We start from the raw sequence: 14,472 nt of genomic DNA, 5'->3' as shown, positions 1-14,472 counted from the left end.
GAATCTCGGACGGTGACACCCGCAGCAAACAGACCCGATCAACCGGGGATGAAACGAGCGGCGCGGGTCCATGGCTCTGCCCCGTCTTTTGTGTCCCGGGGGCTTCACCAGCATGATGTCAGTCTGACCTGGTTCATAGTCGTTGGTGATCCCCCACCAGGGCCGCTAAGAAAAGGCACGCTTAGTTAGTCCTCGAACGGACAAAGAGCGTTCAAGGCCGCACAAAGCGTGAAGTCGTGGCCTCTCTGGCCATCATGACCTCTCATGTCCGGAACCAGCGGGCGACGGGGAGATGGCGGTTCCTATATAGCGCTCCTTCGCCAGGGCGCTTGGTTTCTGGGAGTGAAGCTGTCAGCCAGAATTGTTATCCATCTCATTTTCCACACTTGTTGAAACGAAACAATCATGTGTCTGATCGGTCTCTTGTTTCCCTTCAAGCATCACTACCATCACAAGTCGCGAAGGCACAAGCACAGGCACAGGCACAGGAGCTCCAGCCACCGGCGTTCCGAACGCTCGCGACGAGAAGGATCGAGACGGCGTCACGAGAAGCATGACTTGAAGGATACGTCAGCCGTGACCGAGGACGCCCTGGCCCGCTTATGCCTGTCGCTCGAACAATGCCTGATCGAGGAGCAGCAGAGATGGAGAGAGCAGGACCGGTTGGACAGGGAAGAGAGACAACGCCTGGGACTCGAGCGAGAGCGAACGCCATCGGAAGAAGCGCCCCCATATAGTCTCAGGGACGACATGGCGCGCCAACCCACAACACCACCATCCGAGGTTCAGCATCTTCAGCGTGATAGAAACTCGGCCGCCTCGGCATTGGCATTGTGCTGCCGCTACTGTGTCTGTACCCGTTGCGGTTCCGCCAACACGACATGCCCGACGGCCGAGCTAGATGGCAGCCGCACAAGAGAGCCCAGGAGCAGCCCTGGGCGCACAGAGAGCCGCGCCGAGACACGGACACGAACTTCCTAGGCCACGGCCCACTCTCGCCTCAGGACTGAGGCGGCAACGTCTTTGGTAGATTTTCATCCGTTTTGCCTTTTTTTGGGGGGAGGGGACCGGCGGGAGTTTTGGGTACGACGGCGTTGGGAGGTTTCGGTTCACCATAGTGTAGTGTAGCTTCTTCCCTGCGCAGTCCTCATAGAATTGATACAATGTATCCCACACTCCTTGATCTTGGCATGGCCGAGCCCAGAATCACCAACAGATACGGTGGACCTGAAATGAGTCGAGATTGGAAGGGGCTTGTCGATTTGGGCTGGCCCGGCCCAAGTTCCACCACTGAAATAACCTTCTGCCAAGCCTTGGAGATGGCGGTTTCACACAAAGGCATTGGAACCTCTCGTCATCCTCCCTTCATCTTGAAGTGGAATGCAATGCGTGCTGCCGACCATACACTACGGCGGTATCATGGAGGTTACGCCCGTTGGAAATGTTGGATGCAGGTCACACTGCGGATGCTGCCACCTCCCGCAGCGGCCTTCTCCACCCAACCTTTTCCGGTCTCTTTCCTTTTCTTAACCCTCACTGTAGCACGACGCAGTACGAAGTAGCACAGGCTGGATGGCGACGGCTGTGGTATCCCACCAACCACCTGCAGACGCTGCCTCAGCTGAGGTGACGTTGGTGAGCGGCGGTGATGCCCCGAATTACATGATCACCGGAGGGATCAAGTTGACGAAGGACTGTCTTCACGGCGATTGCCGTATGTGAGTCAACTTCTCGAGCTCTTCCGAGTTAATACCGCAGCTCATGAGGACTGGCAAAAGAGAGTTGTAGGATGACGGGACCACTGCTGCCCAAACAAGTTCTTATGTGGGACCGCCTTTCGCCCGACCGTATCTTTCGATCTGACTGCAGCAATTGGTTGAACGTGGCAATCGAAAAAATGTTTTGCAGACTCTTCATGCAGCATGCTGTGGCTCGTCATCCGTTGATGAGTTGTAGCCCGCTGGTGGCCAAAGTTGCGGCCCGCTCAGTGCCGCTCAGAGTTCGGATTGGAGCAGGGGTGTAAAGAGCGCCATGTCGATGACTCCGCAGCTGGAAGGCGATTGGTCGACGCTCTCCTGTTCCTGCAGGCACAGTTCTCAACTGACCAACCAGCTACCCAGCCTTATAAGATTGAGTCCCACCGTCTGCAACTGCAAGGTACGCGGTTTTCGTCCGACCAGGGCATTTGTGGCGATCCCCTGCTCCCCAGCAATCATCAGCTCGCGAACTGTGAGGAACATGGGGTTCGCAAGCCGCTGTGCCAGGGCGCTGCTGCCCAGAAACCGCGCTGCTGGGGACCTAAAAGGGCGGGTTCCCACCCCTTCGATGCGCTCGCATTCCCTCTCCTCTCCCTTCCCCTTTCAGCGCATTCCAGCAGCTATCCGCTCTTTTACCTTGCTTTCCGGCGTCAGCCTTCCACTCATTTGGGATTCAGATCAATTCGATCGATCTTCTGGCTTTCGCCCTTTCGCCCTTACGCCCGATCTTCTCACACCGGCACCTTTGATCTTCCTTCACCGAAGCGATCTCTTGCGCCGATCCCGTTGCCCGACTTAGCATTCCTCGCGGCAACTCGACACAAATATTCCGACACTTGAATCTTTCTATTTATTCGAGTCACAAATACACACTTGACACAATGCAATTCAAGAGCATTGTCGCCGTCCTGGCCACTGGCCTCTCGCTGGTTGCCGCCCAAGAGGTCGACACCACCACCACCTCGACCCAGACCATGACCAAGACGGTTACCGTCACCCAGTGCAACCCAACCGTCAGCAACTGCCCCGGTCGCACATCCACCACCTCCAGCAGCAGCACCAGCAGCACCAGCAGCATCATCTCCTCTTCGACAAGCTGGACATTCCCTCTGTCCAACTCGACGACCACCGTCGGCCCCACCGCCAGCTCCTCTTTCATCATCTCTACCTCTCGCCCCGTCGTCACCGGGTCTTCGGGGCCCGGGTCGGGCTCGAGCGTCGAGACTTCTGGTCCTTCTGGCACGGGTTCGTCGCCTAGCACCATCCCGACAGCTGGTGCGGGCGGTCTCTTTGTCCAGCCTGCCTTGCTGCTCAGTGTCCTCGGTGCTGGTGTCGCTCTCCTTGCTTAGGCGCGGCACACTGGTCCGACCCCGCTGTGAGAGCGACGATGGCGAGAACCGATCTACCTTGGACAACTATACCCTAGCGACTTCTTTTTATTTCTTCGATTCGTCCATGGTCCATACTACTTGATTCTTCGGGGAAGCGATGTTTGGGGCTTTTTTTTTTGGTGGTTAACGAGGTTTGGGAAAGGGTTTCTGGCATGTCAGGGCGACTCCCTCGAGTTCCTTTATAGATCTGGACTACTGGTTGGCATGTTGGATATTAGACAAGAAGCTGTGGCCTTGAACGGCAGGGCTTCTGGGATGATGGGCGCACCAGTTATTCCCTTGGACTTGGACCTTGCGGAACCTTGAGGGCGACCACGCATACTCCGGCACGAACGGAAAATGATAAAATCCGCCAATCCGTCCGTCGTTGTCGTGCACCGTCACTCATCACTGCTTTGTGGAACGTCATCTGATGTCTCGGCCAAGGATGCTCATGATACAGGCCAAATCTCATCATCAATGGCCTTCCTGATCTGCAATCTACGATCGGATTCAAGATCAAATGCCATGCCTGCTCCTCAGTCCATTCGTATTCCGGTGTTGCCAGATGGAGCCCGAGATGCTTTCAGGGGTAAAGGTAAGCACAAGTCCCTAGTTAAAGTACTCTTCGATGTTGGGACTTGCTCCGACGAACCATTATCTCATTCACCACCGCCCGAGGTTCCACGCTCCTCAAATTCCTCCCAGATCCTATCTCTTACTCATAGCTGCCCCTCTCCGCCATTTGCTGATTGCCCGACTTGTTCCTGTCCACTTGCTAGTGCTTTGAGTTTCTCGTCCGCTTCATAAACCTCGGACCAGTTGTAGTAACCCGATCTCTTCGTCGGATCCTCAGACTCGATCATTTCATGCTACCAATGAACTCTAACCCCGAAATGCCTCCGGGCTATCCGGTGCACGCCACGGATGTAGGGCTCAGCGCACTGCGTCAGGCGTCCGCTGACCTTGGAGCTGAAGCGGAGAAAATAGTTGCATCGTTCGGGGCTCGCGGGCATCCTCGGCCATTCGCCGACCATGAAGGTAATGTAAAGCTTGCTTGACAGCCGGCCTCCAGGGTCTTCGGGCAACTGGAGGACCTTGCCGTCCTCCCGACCTCCTTCCTTGTCGTTAGCATCTTTGTATGTGTTGATGACTTCGTCGAGAAATTCACGGTATGCCCGTTTGTCAGTCTCCTTGGCCGGGTCCAGCCTGGGATAGATGTCAAAGCCGCAGTCGAAGCCCATATTTGAAAGGACAACCTCAAGTAGTAATCGGTAGTCTCAAACTGATCGAGGTAGTTACTATGGAGGCAGCGCTGATTCGAGCAAGCTCCTCATGTGATATATATAGCCAGAGATCAGGGGCTGGCTTCATAAAAGCTACCGCCAGCAGTTGCCAACAACGCAATGTTGGCAACGTGACGCAACCACAGGCCTGACCAGACACGTAAAGGCGCACCTAAAGTTGACAACTAGCAACTACTTGTGTTTGTTGAATGTTTGCCAAGTTGTCAAAATCTCAGCATGTGCCATACCCATCGGATGGTTTGTGCCCATCTTGTTTGGTTGTGTGATGCGCTGTACTCGAGCTACTACAGTAAAAGGGGTTAGGGGTGCTCGACATGGGATAACTGGACGTGCTGGCAGGCACACAGCCAGGCAAATACCTTATCAACAACAATGCAACATAACGGCACGCAACTATGCCCTCTTCCACGCAATGTCACGCAAACAGCTAGCTGTGGTTCCGTTGTTGCCTCCCATAACTTGAGAACGCTTCTTCCTACAGCGGCTGGGCCCATGCCCGGTGTTCTCTAACTATTACGATGTTGACACATATGGTAAAGAGGGCGTTACCTGATACCTCCAGTGACGATAACGATATGACAAGCAGAGTAACGTAGGGTAGGTGGTATGTGTCGTACAAGTACAATACACTGACAGATAGTACCATATAACGTTAGATATCAAGAAACAGTACCTTACCTACTTGTGATGTATGTTACATGTACTGTATATCTGTATTGTACCATGTATTATATGGACTGTTCAAAGCTGCCCCACATTTAGCTACCGCTCCACTGTTATCATTGCGGTTAGGTGCTTGTTTGAGACGGAGCGTGCCCCGCCACGACTACTCACTGACCTCTACTCTCGCTATCTTCCCCCCTACCTGAAGTTTGGTGCGAAAGCTGCTCTAGAGGCTGGGACTCGGGGGTTCTCAGGAGTTCTGCTGTCTTCTACTGAAGGCGGACCGAAGACATGCGCTATTGGTTATCGATCGCCCATTTCAGTTTCCTGTATCAGCGAATCTTATTGATCGATGACGCCAGGGTACAGCTAGTGGTAGGCGGCGACACCGGAGCCGCCCTCTGACGGATAGCACTACCGGTATCACTGTTGCGTTTAACACTCCGCGAGCTTGGCGCACGAGCAGGAGCCAATGTATGGCTCTTGGTTGTTTACTTGAAAAATCAGAACCCTACGCATTCGACGCTAGTTCCCCTTATCCTTCCTGTACAGCAGGGGGCGTATCGGCGAGGTGGCGAGCTAGCCACGAGCGCGATCTTTGAAGACCTTCTCGGGTGAACCCTGCGCAACCCCCCCAGCGACGGCGCCGGATGCGTCTTGGGCACGACGGCCATGGCGAGCCTTGATACCGGAGGTTCGACCCGACAGCCTCACGTGCCCATGGAGGTGGATCGACACTCCCCGCCCAGCGCCTCCTCCGCGCCGTCAGACCGCGGCTACGGTGCCCAACAAGCCCTCCCGTCCGTATGTCAATGGCGTACAGCACGGTATCACGATCAAGAATGCTCGCGGTACTTCGACTGTCCTTCCCACGTCGTTGAGCGGGCGCCATCGGATGACGGACAAGAACGGGAGGACGAGGAACGACAGGATGTGGAATCGCAGGACACCCAACCGGTCTCTCCCATAAGCGGGGACTCTGAGGAGGAAAGTGAGGGTGAGGAAACTTTGAGAGCCCGGTCTCCGTCACCCGAGGTGCCGGTTGCCGCTAGTGAAGCGAATGACGCAAGCCTGGAAGCCCGCAGAGCTGCTGCAGAGGGGCCGGAACGTGGAAATTCGGGGCTGAGTTCAACTAGTCCCGCTTTCCTGGGAGATGATCAACCCCTTGGAATCCAGCCGAGAGCCGAATCTGAAAGACAAGGGACTACTGAAAGCGATAGCAGAGATGGCGATGGTGGAATGCAAACAGCCTTGGGCCCCATGCCCATGCCGAGAACCAGCAGAGTTCCCCTTGGACTCCAACCTGTCGACAGACCCGCGGCTAGTGTTGCCGCAACCACGGGACTGGCTCCAGGACCTTCGCCTTCTCTGTCAACCGCAGCCGAACACACCAGCCCATCCGAGATGGTGCTGCCGAGGTGGCAGCCGGATTCTGAGGTCACGTATTGCCCGTTCTGTGGCACTCAGTTCAGCTTTTTTGTTAGGAAACATCACTGCCGGTTAGTGTCCATGACAACACAAAGTGGCGCAGAGAGACTTACCTTTTACCTACAGAAAGTGTGGCCGGGTAGTCTGTAACGCTTGCTCGCCACATCGCATCACCATACCATACCAGTATATCGTCCGGCCGCCCGGTACGCCGCCTCCTATTGCTCACAGTGCGCCCCTCTCTCTTCTCGACAGTCAAGGGTGGTATCCCGGGTTCGGCGGGGGTGAGAGGGTGAGGCTATGCAACCCCTGCGTTCCTGATCCCAACACGGCGCCGCCGCAGCCTCAAGGGGCTCAAGGGGAGCCGGCGAGGGATCAAACCAACCCCCGCCCACGCGTGCAACCCGACGACAACACCCCTTCCAATAGATGGGGCGTCTACTTTGGTTCCGGGACCCTCCACGACACCCAAGGGAGAAGCCGGAGCGTTACAGTGGTATGTTGGCCGTGCCACCTGCCTAAGTTGCTGTATCACCACGTGAATGACGCTGACTCTACTGAATAAATAGGGCCAGCAGCTGGGAACGATGTCTTCCCCTCAGCCACATTTCCCACCTCACAGGAGCGCCGGAAATCGCATTCTATGGGGCACACCACCGGTTTTACCTACTGCTACAGCGTCACAGTCTCCTTTCGCCTATCCGGGCATGGCATCAGTCTACCGGTCTACGCTCGAATCAGGTGCCAGACCGGGCCCTTCAACCCTGGCAGGGCCGTCATCCTCATCATCAGCCTCAATCAGTCGGCGCCTACCCTTCGCCCCGCGCCCCCAGATTCCGGAGGAAGACGAGTGCCCCGTCTGTCACCGCGAGCTCCCGCCACGCACGCTCCCAAATTTCGAGTCGCTGCGCGAGGCGCACATCAATAACTGCATCACGGCCCACAGCAGGTACGGTGGCCGTAGCGGCGCCGGCACATCGGCAGCAGCGACATCACCCGGTGGTGAGGACGAGTTGCCGCCTGTGCCACCCCGCCGGACGGGCATGTTCCCCTATACGGCGACCGAGAAGGACTGTGTTGACTCGGCCGAGTGTTCCATCTGCCTCGAGGAGTTCGAGGTGGGCGTTGCGATGGCCAGGCTCGAGTGTCTGTGTCGCTTCCACCGGGCGTGTATCAACGCCTGGTGGGAAAGGCATCCTGGACGGTGTCCTATGCATCAGCACGATGGGTTTGGTTATTAGCGAGTAGTTTGAATCTGCGGGGGGGAAAACATCATTTCGGTATGGGTGAAGGTTACGGCGTAAATCCGGGAGATCTCTTTTTTTGCTGTGTGGTGATTTTGGAGTCTTTCTTGGCTGGCTGAAATCGGATATGGATAGGATATACATCGGTATGTTAGATTGAGCATCAGATACCACTCCTTCGCATTATATGTACAGCATATCATCCATCATCACGGAGAGGACGTCCCTATATCACATGCGGCAAGTGCTCCTCGTGACGCATGTGACATCGCCAGCTACAGCTCCTGTTATGGATAGGAATATGCTCAGGGCGAGTTGGTGAAACCGGGTTGTATTTCGCATGCCCACCTCATACACCAGGTCCCTACTACGGCCCCTTATCCGTTCCGGATTGCTCGTCATCTCTACTCTGCAGACCCAACCGCACAATCTAGAATGCATCCACCTCAGCCCAACACCAACGCCAACTCGCCTGAAATCATGACCGCGCGCTTGTCGAACATCCGATGCGAATCAAAACAAAAGCTCATGCTACTACGACTTGGAAGGTTCGGCGACTCCCAGTGCCGAGGGGCCAAAGGACAAGGGGAGGAGCTAGCGAGAAAAAAGAAAGAATATACATCAACACAGAGCCCACCAATATATGTTTGACGGAGACACTGGTTCTGCTCACCTCTTCAAGCCGCATGACGGCAAAGTTGCTGTCCTTGTCAAACATGATGATCGGGACCTTCACGTCACAGAACTCGCGGATACTAAACCCCATCATCAGCCCCTCCCCCTTTTCCCGTCACCGCAAAACAACCAAATAAAAAAAGAAAAAAAGAAAGAAAAAAAGAAACTTACCACTGCCGACACATCCCACAGGGACTAGCCGGCCCCGCCGCCGGATCCGAATCCGTCGCCACCGCGACCGCCTTGAAGCCGACGGCGTGGTGCCCGTCGACCACGGCGCGCCCAAACGCCACCCGCTCGGCGCACGTCGTGACCGGGTAGCTCGCGTTCTCGACGTTGGCCCCCGGGACGTAGTCGCCCTTGCGGGTCAGGAGCACCGCGCCGACGCGGAAGCCGCTGTAGGGACAGTAGGCGCGCGCTTTGGCGGCCGTGGCCTGCTCGCGCAGGGCGTGGAATTCCGGCTCGGTTAGGCCGTGGGCGGCGCACGTTGCGGAGACGTCTTGCGGGGAGGAGGAGGAGAGGATTGGTGGGGTTGATGAGGAGGATGATGACATTGTTTTTTTTGTTTTTTGTTTTTTGTTGGTGTTGGTTGAACCTGGGGACACGAGGGGGAAAGGCTGGGTTTTGTTTGTGGACTGGTTCTATCTCGGGGAAGGCGTGGCTAGTACTTGTTAGTGTATTATGAGCCGTGGGATATGATGATGATGATGCCTTTGTGTTGTCTCGCAGCTTGGAATGAGGTCAGCGGGGTACGATTTACACGTGTACACCCTTACATTGAGGGCCGCCGATAACCGATAATACATACCGGTAGCTCTCCAAAACACAGCAGAGAAATAAGGAATTCAGGGGAAGAAAGTGCTAAGGAGCAGAGCGTCTAGTAGCTAGAAGGATCCAAGTACAGACTAGTGCTTTTTGTCCCCTTCCTTTACACTACTAGTAGGTGAATAGGTAGCTAGGGCTGGCCTAGATCTGCTCGTACAAACCATACCCGTCACACCCATTCACGTCCTTCTCTCTTCTTCCTTTCTTCTTCGATAGCCCGCAAAGAGATAATCATGGCAAAACATTAGACATGATTTCAGGTCTAGCGTTCTGCCCTCAAATTCGTATCCTAGAGCCTCAGAAGCAGAAGGGCGATATGTCAAAGTATTTATCCTCTCTAAGCAAATATTGCCAGGCCCAAACACTGGTACAATTTGAGAAGAGTCTTGATGTGAGCCACGTTGTTGGATATCAAACCGAAAACGGGCCAACTCCTTTTCCAAATAGTTATCCGGTGCGCCAGCCAGAAAAATCGAGAGCTGAGTATGCTGAATGTAGTAGATAAAACAGAGGGGTGTGTTCCCTGGGCAGACCCGAACCGAAACATGGCAGAAATGGTAATAGTAATAAATCAAACCCGAATTAGAACGAAGCGGCAGCAACGCAGTGCCAGAGTACCTGGTACTTTCACGTCTACCTGTCGAGGGCTTGGTTGTGGCACTGTTACACAACACAAGTTAGCGCAAAACATCCCGGAGGTCAGTCAACGGGGTCTCATTCTCATCTCCAACATACCATATGCCAATACACGCCCTTCTGCCTCAGCAGTTCGGCGTGGGTGCCTTTCTCGAGCACCTTCCCCTCACCAAGCACGTAGATGATGTCCGCGCCCTGGATGGTGGCCAGGCGATGCGCGACGGCGACGGTGGTGCGGCCCTTGGCGACCTTCTCGAACGCGGCCTGGACCAGCTTCTCGCTCTCCGAGTCGAGCGAGCTGGTGGCCTCGTCCAGCAGCAGCACGCGCGGGTTCCGGATCAGGGCGCGCGCGATCGACAGCCGCTGCTTCTGGCCGCCGCTCAGGCTGACGCCGCGGCTGCCGATGTTGGTGTTATACCCGTCGGGCAGCGACACGATGAAGTCGTGGATGCTCGCGTCCCGGCAGCACTGGTGCAGCTGCTCGTCTGTTACGGCCGCCGGGTCGACCCCCAGCAGGATGTTCTCGCGGATGGTGCCGTGGAATAGCGACGGCTCCTGTGCCACCAGCGACAGCAGCTTGCGGTACTGGTACACGTTGACGGTGGAGATGTCCTTGCCGTTGAACAGGATCTGGCCCTTGGTCACGTCGTAGAAGCGCTCCAGCAGGCTGACGATGGACGTCTTGCCGGACCCGGACGCGCCCACCAGCGCCGCGAATTGGCCCTTCTCGATCGTGATGTTGAGCCCCTTGAAGATGGAGACGTCGCGCGTGGGGTACTTGAAGTGGACGTCCTTCAGCTCGATCCTGATGCCACCGTCCACGTCGGGGATCTGCTCCGACTGCGCGACGTCGTCCTTGATGCGCGTCTCGCGGGCGTGCAGGATGCGGTTCGCCGCCGCAGCGGCCTGCGCGGCGTTCGGACCGAAGCTTAGCCACTGGCCGGCGGACTCGGCGCCCTGGATGACGGCCATGTAGGTGACCAGGAAGGAGATGACGTCGTATTCCCGATTCTTCATCAGCTGGCCGCCGTACCAGAAGATGAGCGCCTGGCAGGCCAGGCTGACGCTGTCGGCAAAGGCGAACACAAGCGTGGTCCACCGGGCCTTCCGGAACGCCGCCGTGACGTGGCCGTCGAGCAGGCGCTGGTAGCGGTCGCAGATGCTCTGCTCCATGACCAGCGCACTGACGGTCCGGAATGCGCCGATGGACTCGGCGCCGAACTTGGAGCTCTCCTGGAACACGGCCTCGTTCATGGCGTTGAACTGCAGCTCGTACCGGACGCGGAAGTAGCCGGCCACGATCCCGATCGGCACCGTCACACAGAGAGCCACCAGGGCCAGCTTCCAGCCGTACGCGAACGAGATGGCGAGCGCGCCGATCAGCGAGAAGACGCCGATCAGCACCATCATCATGTTGATGCCCAGCAGTTCCTTGAGCGCCTGGGGGTCGCTCGAGAGCCGCGCCGTCAGCTGGCCCGTCGCGTTGTCGTCCTTGTCGAAGTATGACGTGGGCTGGAACAGCAGCGACTCGAAGTACTCCTGCCGGTAGGTGGCCGCGATGTGGGCCTCCAGATTCGTCGCGACGAAGGCGGTCAGACAGTAGCTTGCGCCGATGCCCGCGGCGAGCGCGGTCCACATCTTGGCCCAGAAGACGGCCCCGTCCAGGCGCGCGGCGTCGGACGGCTCCTGGATGACGCCCACCACTTGGGCGAAGAGGTAGGCTTGAATCGGCGTCGCCGCCGCCGCACCCATGCCGCCGATGATGGCGAGGATGTAGAAGGGAAACCGGCGGCGCTGCTCGTACAGGAGCTTTCCGAAGCCGTTGAAGAGGTTCCGATCTCGCCACTTGGCATCCTCCTTCGCGTTCTCGGCCACCGACTTGGCCGCGCTCTTCTCGCGGGCGAGCACAGCGCCCAGGTCTTCTTCTTCGTGCATTTCCTTGCCACCCGTGTCGTCGCCCAGGGACAGCTTCTGCGCATGCACAAGGCCGTAGTAGGCACCCAGCTCGTTTTCGAGCAGGCTGTCGTGGGTTCCCTCCTCGACGACCCGGCCGTTCTGCAACACGCAGATGCGGTCGGCGTTCTTGATGGTGGACAGCCGGTGGGCAATGGTGATGGTGGTCCGACCCTTGGACGCCCTCTCCAGCGCCGCCTGCACGATCCGCTCCCCGCGGACGTCGATGGCGGAGGTGGCCTCGTCGAGGATCAGGATCTTGGGCTTCTTGATGATGCTGCGCGCGATGGCGAGCCGCTGGCGCTGGCCGCCGCTCAGCTTCGCGCCCTGGTCGCCCACCTGCGTGTCGTAGCCGTCCGGCAGCCGGTCGATGAACTCGTCGGCGAAGCTCTCGGCGCACGCTTCCTTGACGAGCTTGCGCTTGACCTCGTCCGACTCCTTTTCCCACTCGGTGCCGATCAGACCTGCCGCGACGTTGTTGAAGATGGTGTCGTTGAAGAGGAAGGGTTCCTGCTGTACGAGCCCGATCTGGGACCTCCACCACTTGATGTCGATGTCTCCGAGCTGCTTCCCGCACGTGGATATGCTGCCCTTCAGCTCGACGGGCGGCCCCATTTCCTCGGTAGACAAGGGTGCCGGAGCATCCTCGTCAGCGTCGGCGTCATCCTCCTCATTCTTGCCCTCCCCTTTCTTCTTCTTCTTGTCCTTCTTCTTGTCCTTCTCAACAGCCTTCGCGATTACGTACTGGTCATGAAGTGTGTACCAACCCTCGATCAGGCCCACGATGGTACTCTTGCCGGACCCGCTAGGACCGACAATCGCCGTGTTCAGGTTGGCGGCAATGCGGAGATTCAAGCCGTCCAGCACCTTCTTGGATGGGCGGCTGGGATAGGCAAAGTGCACATCCTCGAAGACAATATCCTGCTCGGCCGACACGTCGGGCTCTTTCAGCGTTCCCATATTAGGCTGCGGCGCGTCGATGACGGCGAAGAACTCGGCCGCGGCCACCATGGCCTTGGAGACGGCAATGAGGGGCGTGGAGATGCGCTCGAGCGAGACGACCATCAGCATGACCGACATGAGCACGACAACGACGGTGCCGATGCCGCCGTCGAGGCGCCCTTCGATCAGCGACTTCATGCCGTACCAGAAGGCCAGCGCGAAGGAACCGAACAGGCCAAAGAAGATGAGGCCAAACTGGGCCGACATGAAAGGCGAGGTGAACAGGGTGGCCTGCTTGGCCTTCTTCACCCACTCGGCATATCGCTGGCTCATGCGGGCCTCGGCGCCGCACGAGGTGACCATGCGGATGGCGCCGAGGGCCTCGGTGGCCACCGAGGTGCCCCGGGCATCGGCCTTGGTGAGCCTCGAGTGGCCCTTGATGATGAAGGGCAGAAGAATGGAGATGACGAGCAGGATGAAGAGAATCACCGAGGCGGTCACCAGCGTCAGCGACCAGCTGTGCGTGAAGGCCACGATGATGGCCGTGACGATGGTCGAGCTGAATTCGAGGAAGGTGCCCAGCTTCTCCGAGATGCCGAGCTGCAGCGTGTTGGCCGACGACGTGATGGTGCTCGCCGCGGTGCCCGACGGCATCGAGTCGAGGACGTGGACGGTCTGGCCGAAGAGCGAGCGGAGGTAGTGCAGCCGGATGGCGGCCGACATGCGGATGCCGATGAGGCGGAAGCAGAACTTGTTGATGTAGTTGAGCCCGAAGCGGGCAATGAAGAGCGCAAAGATGTATAGCGACATGCGGTTGACCTGGGACGTGAAGTCGTCCGCAGACTGGGGGTTCGGCGTGAAATAGTCGGTGAAATTCCCCACGAGCCGGCCGAAGACGACGTTCATCAGGGGCAGCGTGGTCCCCGCGCCGATGCTGGCCAGGGCGGCGGCTGCCATCAGCACAAAGTCCCAGCGCGTCGCGTAGCTGAAGACGCGGAAGTAGTCGGCCGCCGTGGCCTCGCGCTCGGGACGAGCCTTGACGTCCTTGGCCGTGACGTTTCCATCTGCCTGGCCGTCGTCCAAGGCAGGCAGCTTAAGGTTCTTCTCGTCGTCCCCGGCGGCCGGCGGCTGCGCCGCCTTGTCAACACGTTCGTCGATGTTGTCTCCCATCTTGGCCACTAGCTGGACTGTCCTAATCGATACCCATCTGGGGTTGGGACAGTTGGCGCGCTGAGGTGAATTCGTGAAAAGGGAGAAGAGGGAGAAGAGGGAGAATGACCAGGAGTGCAGAAGAGGGATGGTTCGACCTCTTGTTGACGGCCGAGCCTGCCAAGTATAAGCTGTTCTGTCCCGGACTCTTGACGGTCCGAAGCCCGAGTTCCTCAAAACAGATAAAGGGCTGCAGATGCACCTGCAGCCCTGTCAACTGTTTGAATGGCGCCAAGGGCATTCGCTTCATGCTGGCCCAGTCGCAATGGAACTTTCGATCCGGCGAAAGCGCTCTGGACCCCTGTCGGCTGCCCTCAGCTTCCCGCCCGCCAAGAAGGACGCGTCCAGTCCATCCGTGTGTTGGGGACGGGTAGGCCAGCTGTTGTTGTGTCTTGGAATCGTCATACTAGATCACGTACGTTGTTCGCTGCCCACACAATACTGTGTAGGATGTAGTGGAAGT

The 14,472-nt window shown here is 57.6% G+C and overlaps 6 protein-coding genes across 6 annotated transcripts; 3 read left to right on the top strand and 3 right to left on the bottom strand.

The window, feature by feature from the left end:
• Positions 1-295: 295 nt before the first annotated feature.
• B0T15DRAFT_27504 (uncharacterized protein) lies at positions 296-1,072 on the top strand. The gene has a single exon (XM_062863504.1). It carries the CDS (start codon positions 406-408, stop codon positions 979-981), a length of 576 nt encoding a protein of 191 aa, XP_062725950.1. The 5' UTR covers positions 296-405; the 3' UTR covers positions 982-1,072.
• A 1,397-nt stretch (positions 1,073-2,469) lies between these two features.
• Positions 2,470-3,297, top strand: B0T15DRAFT_27529 (uncharacterized protein). The gene has a single exon (XM_062863510.1). It carries the CDS (start codon positions 2,639-2,641, stop codon positions 3,104-3,106), a length of 468 nt encoding a protein of 155 aa, XP_062725949.1. The 5' UTR covers positions 2,470-2,638; the 3' UTR covers positions 3,107-3,297.
• Positions 3,298-3,849: 552 nt separating this feature from the next.
• B0T15DRAFT_506866 (uncharacterized protein) lies at positions 3,850-4,371 on the bottom strand (the record flags this gene model as incomplete). The annotated part of the gene is made up of 2 exons (XM_062867613.1): positions 3,850-3,984; positions 4,018-4,371. 2 exons carry the CDS (start codon positions 4,369-4,371, stop codon positions 3,850-3,852), a joined length of 489 nt encoding a protein of 162 aa, XP_062725948.1.
• Positions 4,372-5,608: 1,237 nt separating this feature from the next.
• Positions 5,609-8,021, top strand: B0T15DRAFT_27170 (FYVE zinc finger-domain-containing protein). The gene is made up of 3 exons (XM_062863470.1): positions 5,609-6,596; positions 6,652-7,021; positions 7,095-8,021. Exons 1-3 carry the CDS (start codon positions 5,770-5,772, stop codon positions 7,764-7,766), a joined length of 1,869 nt encoding a protein of 622 aa, XP_062725947.1. The 5' UTR covers positions 5,609-5,769; the 3' UTR covers positions 7,767-8,021.
• B0T15DRAFT_27401 (cytidine deaminase-like protein) lies at positions 7,986-9,256 on the bottom strand. Its single transcript, XM_062863495.1, has 4 exons — positions 9,253-9,256; positions 8,616-9,173; positions 8,443-8,524; positions 7,986-8,363 (listed from the first exon to the last, which is right to left on the bottom strand). Exons 2-4 carry the CDS (start codon positions 8,996-8,998, stop codon positions 8,304-8,306), a joined length of 525 nt encoding a protein of 174 aa, XP_062725946.1. The 5' UTR covers positions 8,999-9,173; positions 9,253-9,256; the 3' UTR covers positions 7,986-8,303.
• Positions 9,257-9,902: 646 nt separating this feature from the next.
• Positions 9,903-13,970, bottom strand: B0T15DRAFT_488854 (P-loop containing nucleoside triphosphate hydrolase protein; the record flags this gene model as incomplete). The annotated part of the gene is made up of 2 exons (XM_062866549.1): positions 9,903-9,929; positions 10,005-13,970. The coding sequence occupies 2 exons, from the start codon at positions 13,968-13,970 to the stop codon at positions 9,903-9,905; spliced, it is 3,993 nt and encodes a 1,330-aa protein (XP_062725945.1).
• Positions 13,971-14,472: the final 502 nt, after the last annotated feature.

This window comes from Chaetomium strumarium, assembly GCF_033439665.1.
Source record: "Chaetomium strumarium strain CBS 333.67 chromosome Unknown B0T15scaffold_1, whole genome shotgun sequence".
Taxonomy (NCBI): domain Eukaryota; kingdom Fungi; phylum Ascomycota; class Sordariomycetes; order Sordariales; family Chaetomiaceae; genus Chaetomium; species Chaetomium strumarium.
The sequence above is the reverse complement of the archived record's forward strand: the minus strand, read 5'-3'. Positions and strand labels throughout refer to the sequence as shown.

Bases quoted from the DNA above. Each gene is read 5' to 3' on its own strand.
- B0T15DRAFT_27504 (XM_062863504.1), top strand. From the start codon at position 406: ATGTGTCTGATCGGTCTCTTGTTTCCCTTCAAGCATCACTACCATCAC.
- B0T15DRAFT_27529 (XM_062863510.1), top strand. From the start codon at position 2,639: ATGCAATTCAAGAGCATTGTCGCCGTCCTGGCCACTGGCCTCTCGCTG.
- B0T15DRAFT_27170 (XM_062863470.1), top strand. From the start codon at position 5,770: ATGGCGAGCCTTGATACCGGAGGTTCGACCCGACAGCCTCACGTGCCC. The intron at 6,597-6,651 runs GTTAGTGTCCAT...TTTTACCTACAG, and splicing joins GTTAGGAAACATCACTGCCG to AAAGTGTGGCCGGGTAGTCT. The intron at 7,022-7,094 runs GTATGTTGGCCG...CTGAATAAATAG, and splicing joins GAAGCCGGAGCGTTACAGTG to GGCCAGCAGCTGGGAACGAT.
- B0T15DRAFT_27401 (XM_062863495.1), bottom strand. From the start codon at position 8,998: ATGTCATCATCCTCCTCATCAACCCCACCAATCCTCTCCTCCTCCTCC. The intron at 8,525-8,615 runs GTAAGTTTCTTT...GATGGGGTTTAG, and splicing joins TGTGGGATGTGTCGGCAGTG to TATCCGCGAGTTCTGTGACG. The intron at 8,364-8,442 runs GTGAGCAGAACC...TTTTCTCGCTAG, and splicing joins CCGTCATGCGGCTTGAAGAG to CTCCTCCCCTTGTCCTTTGG.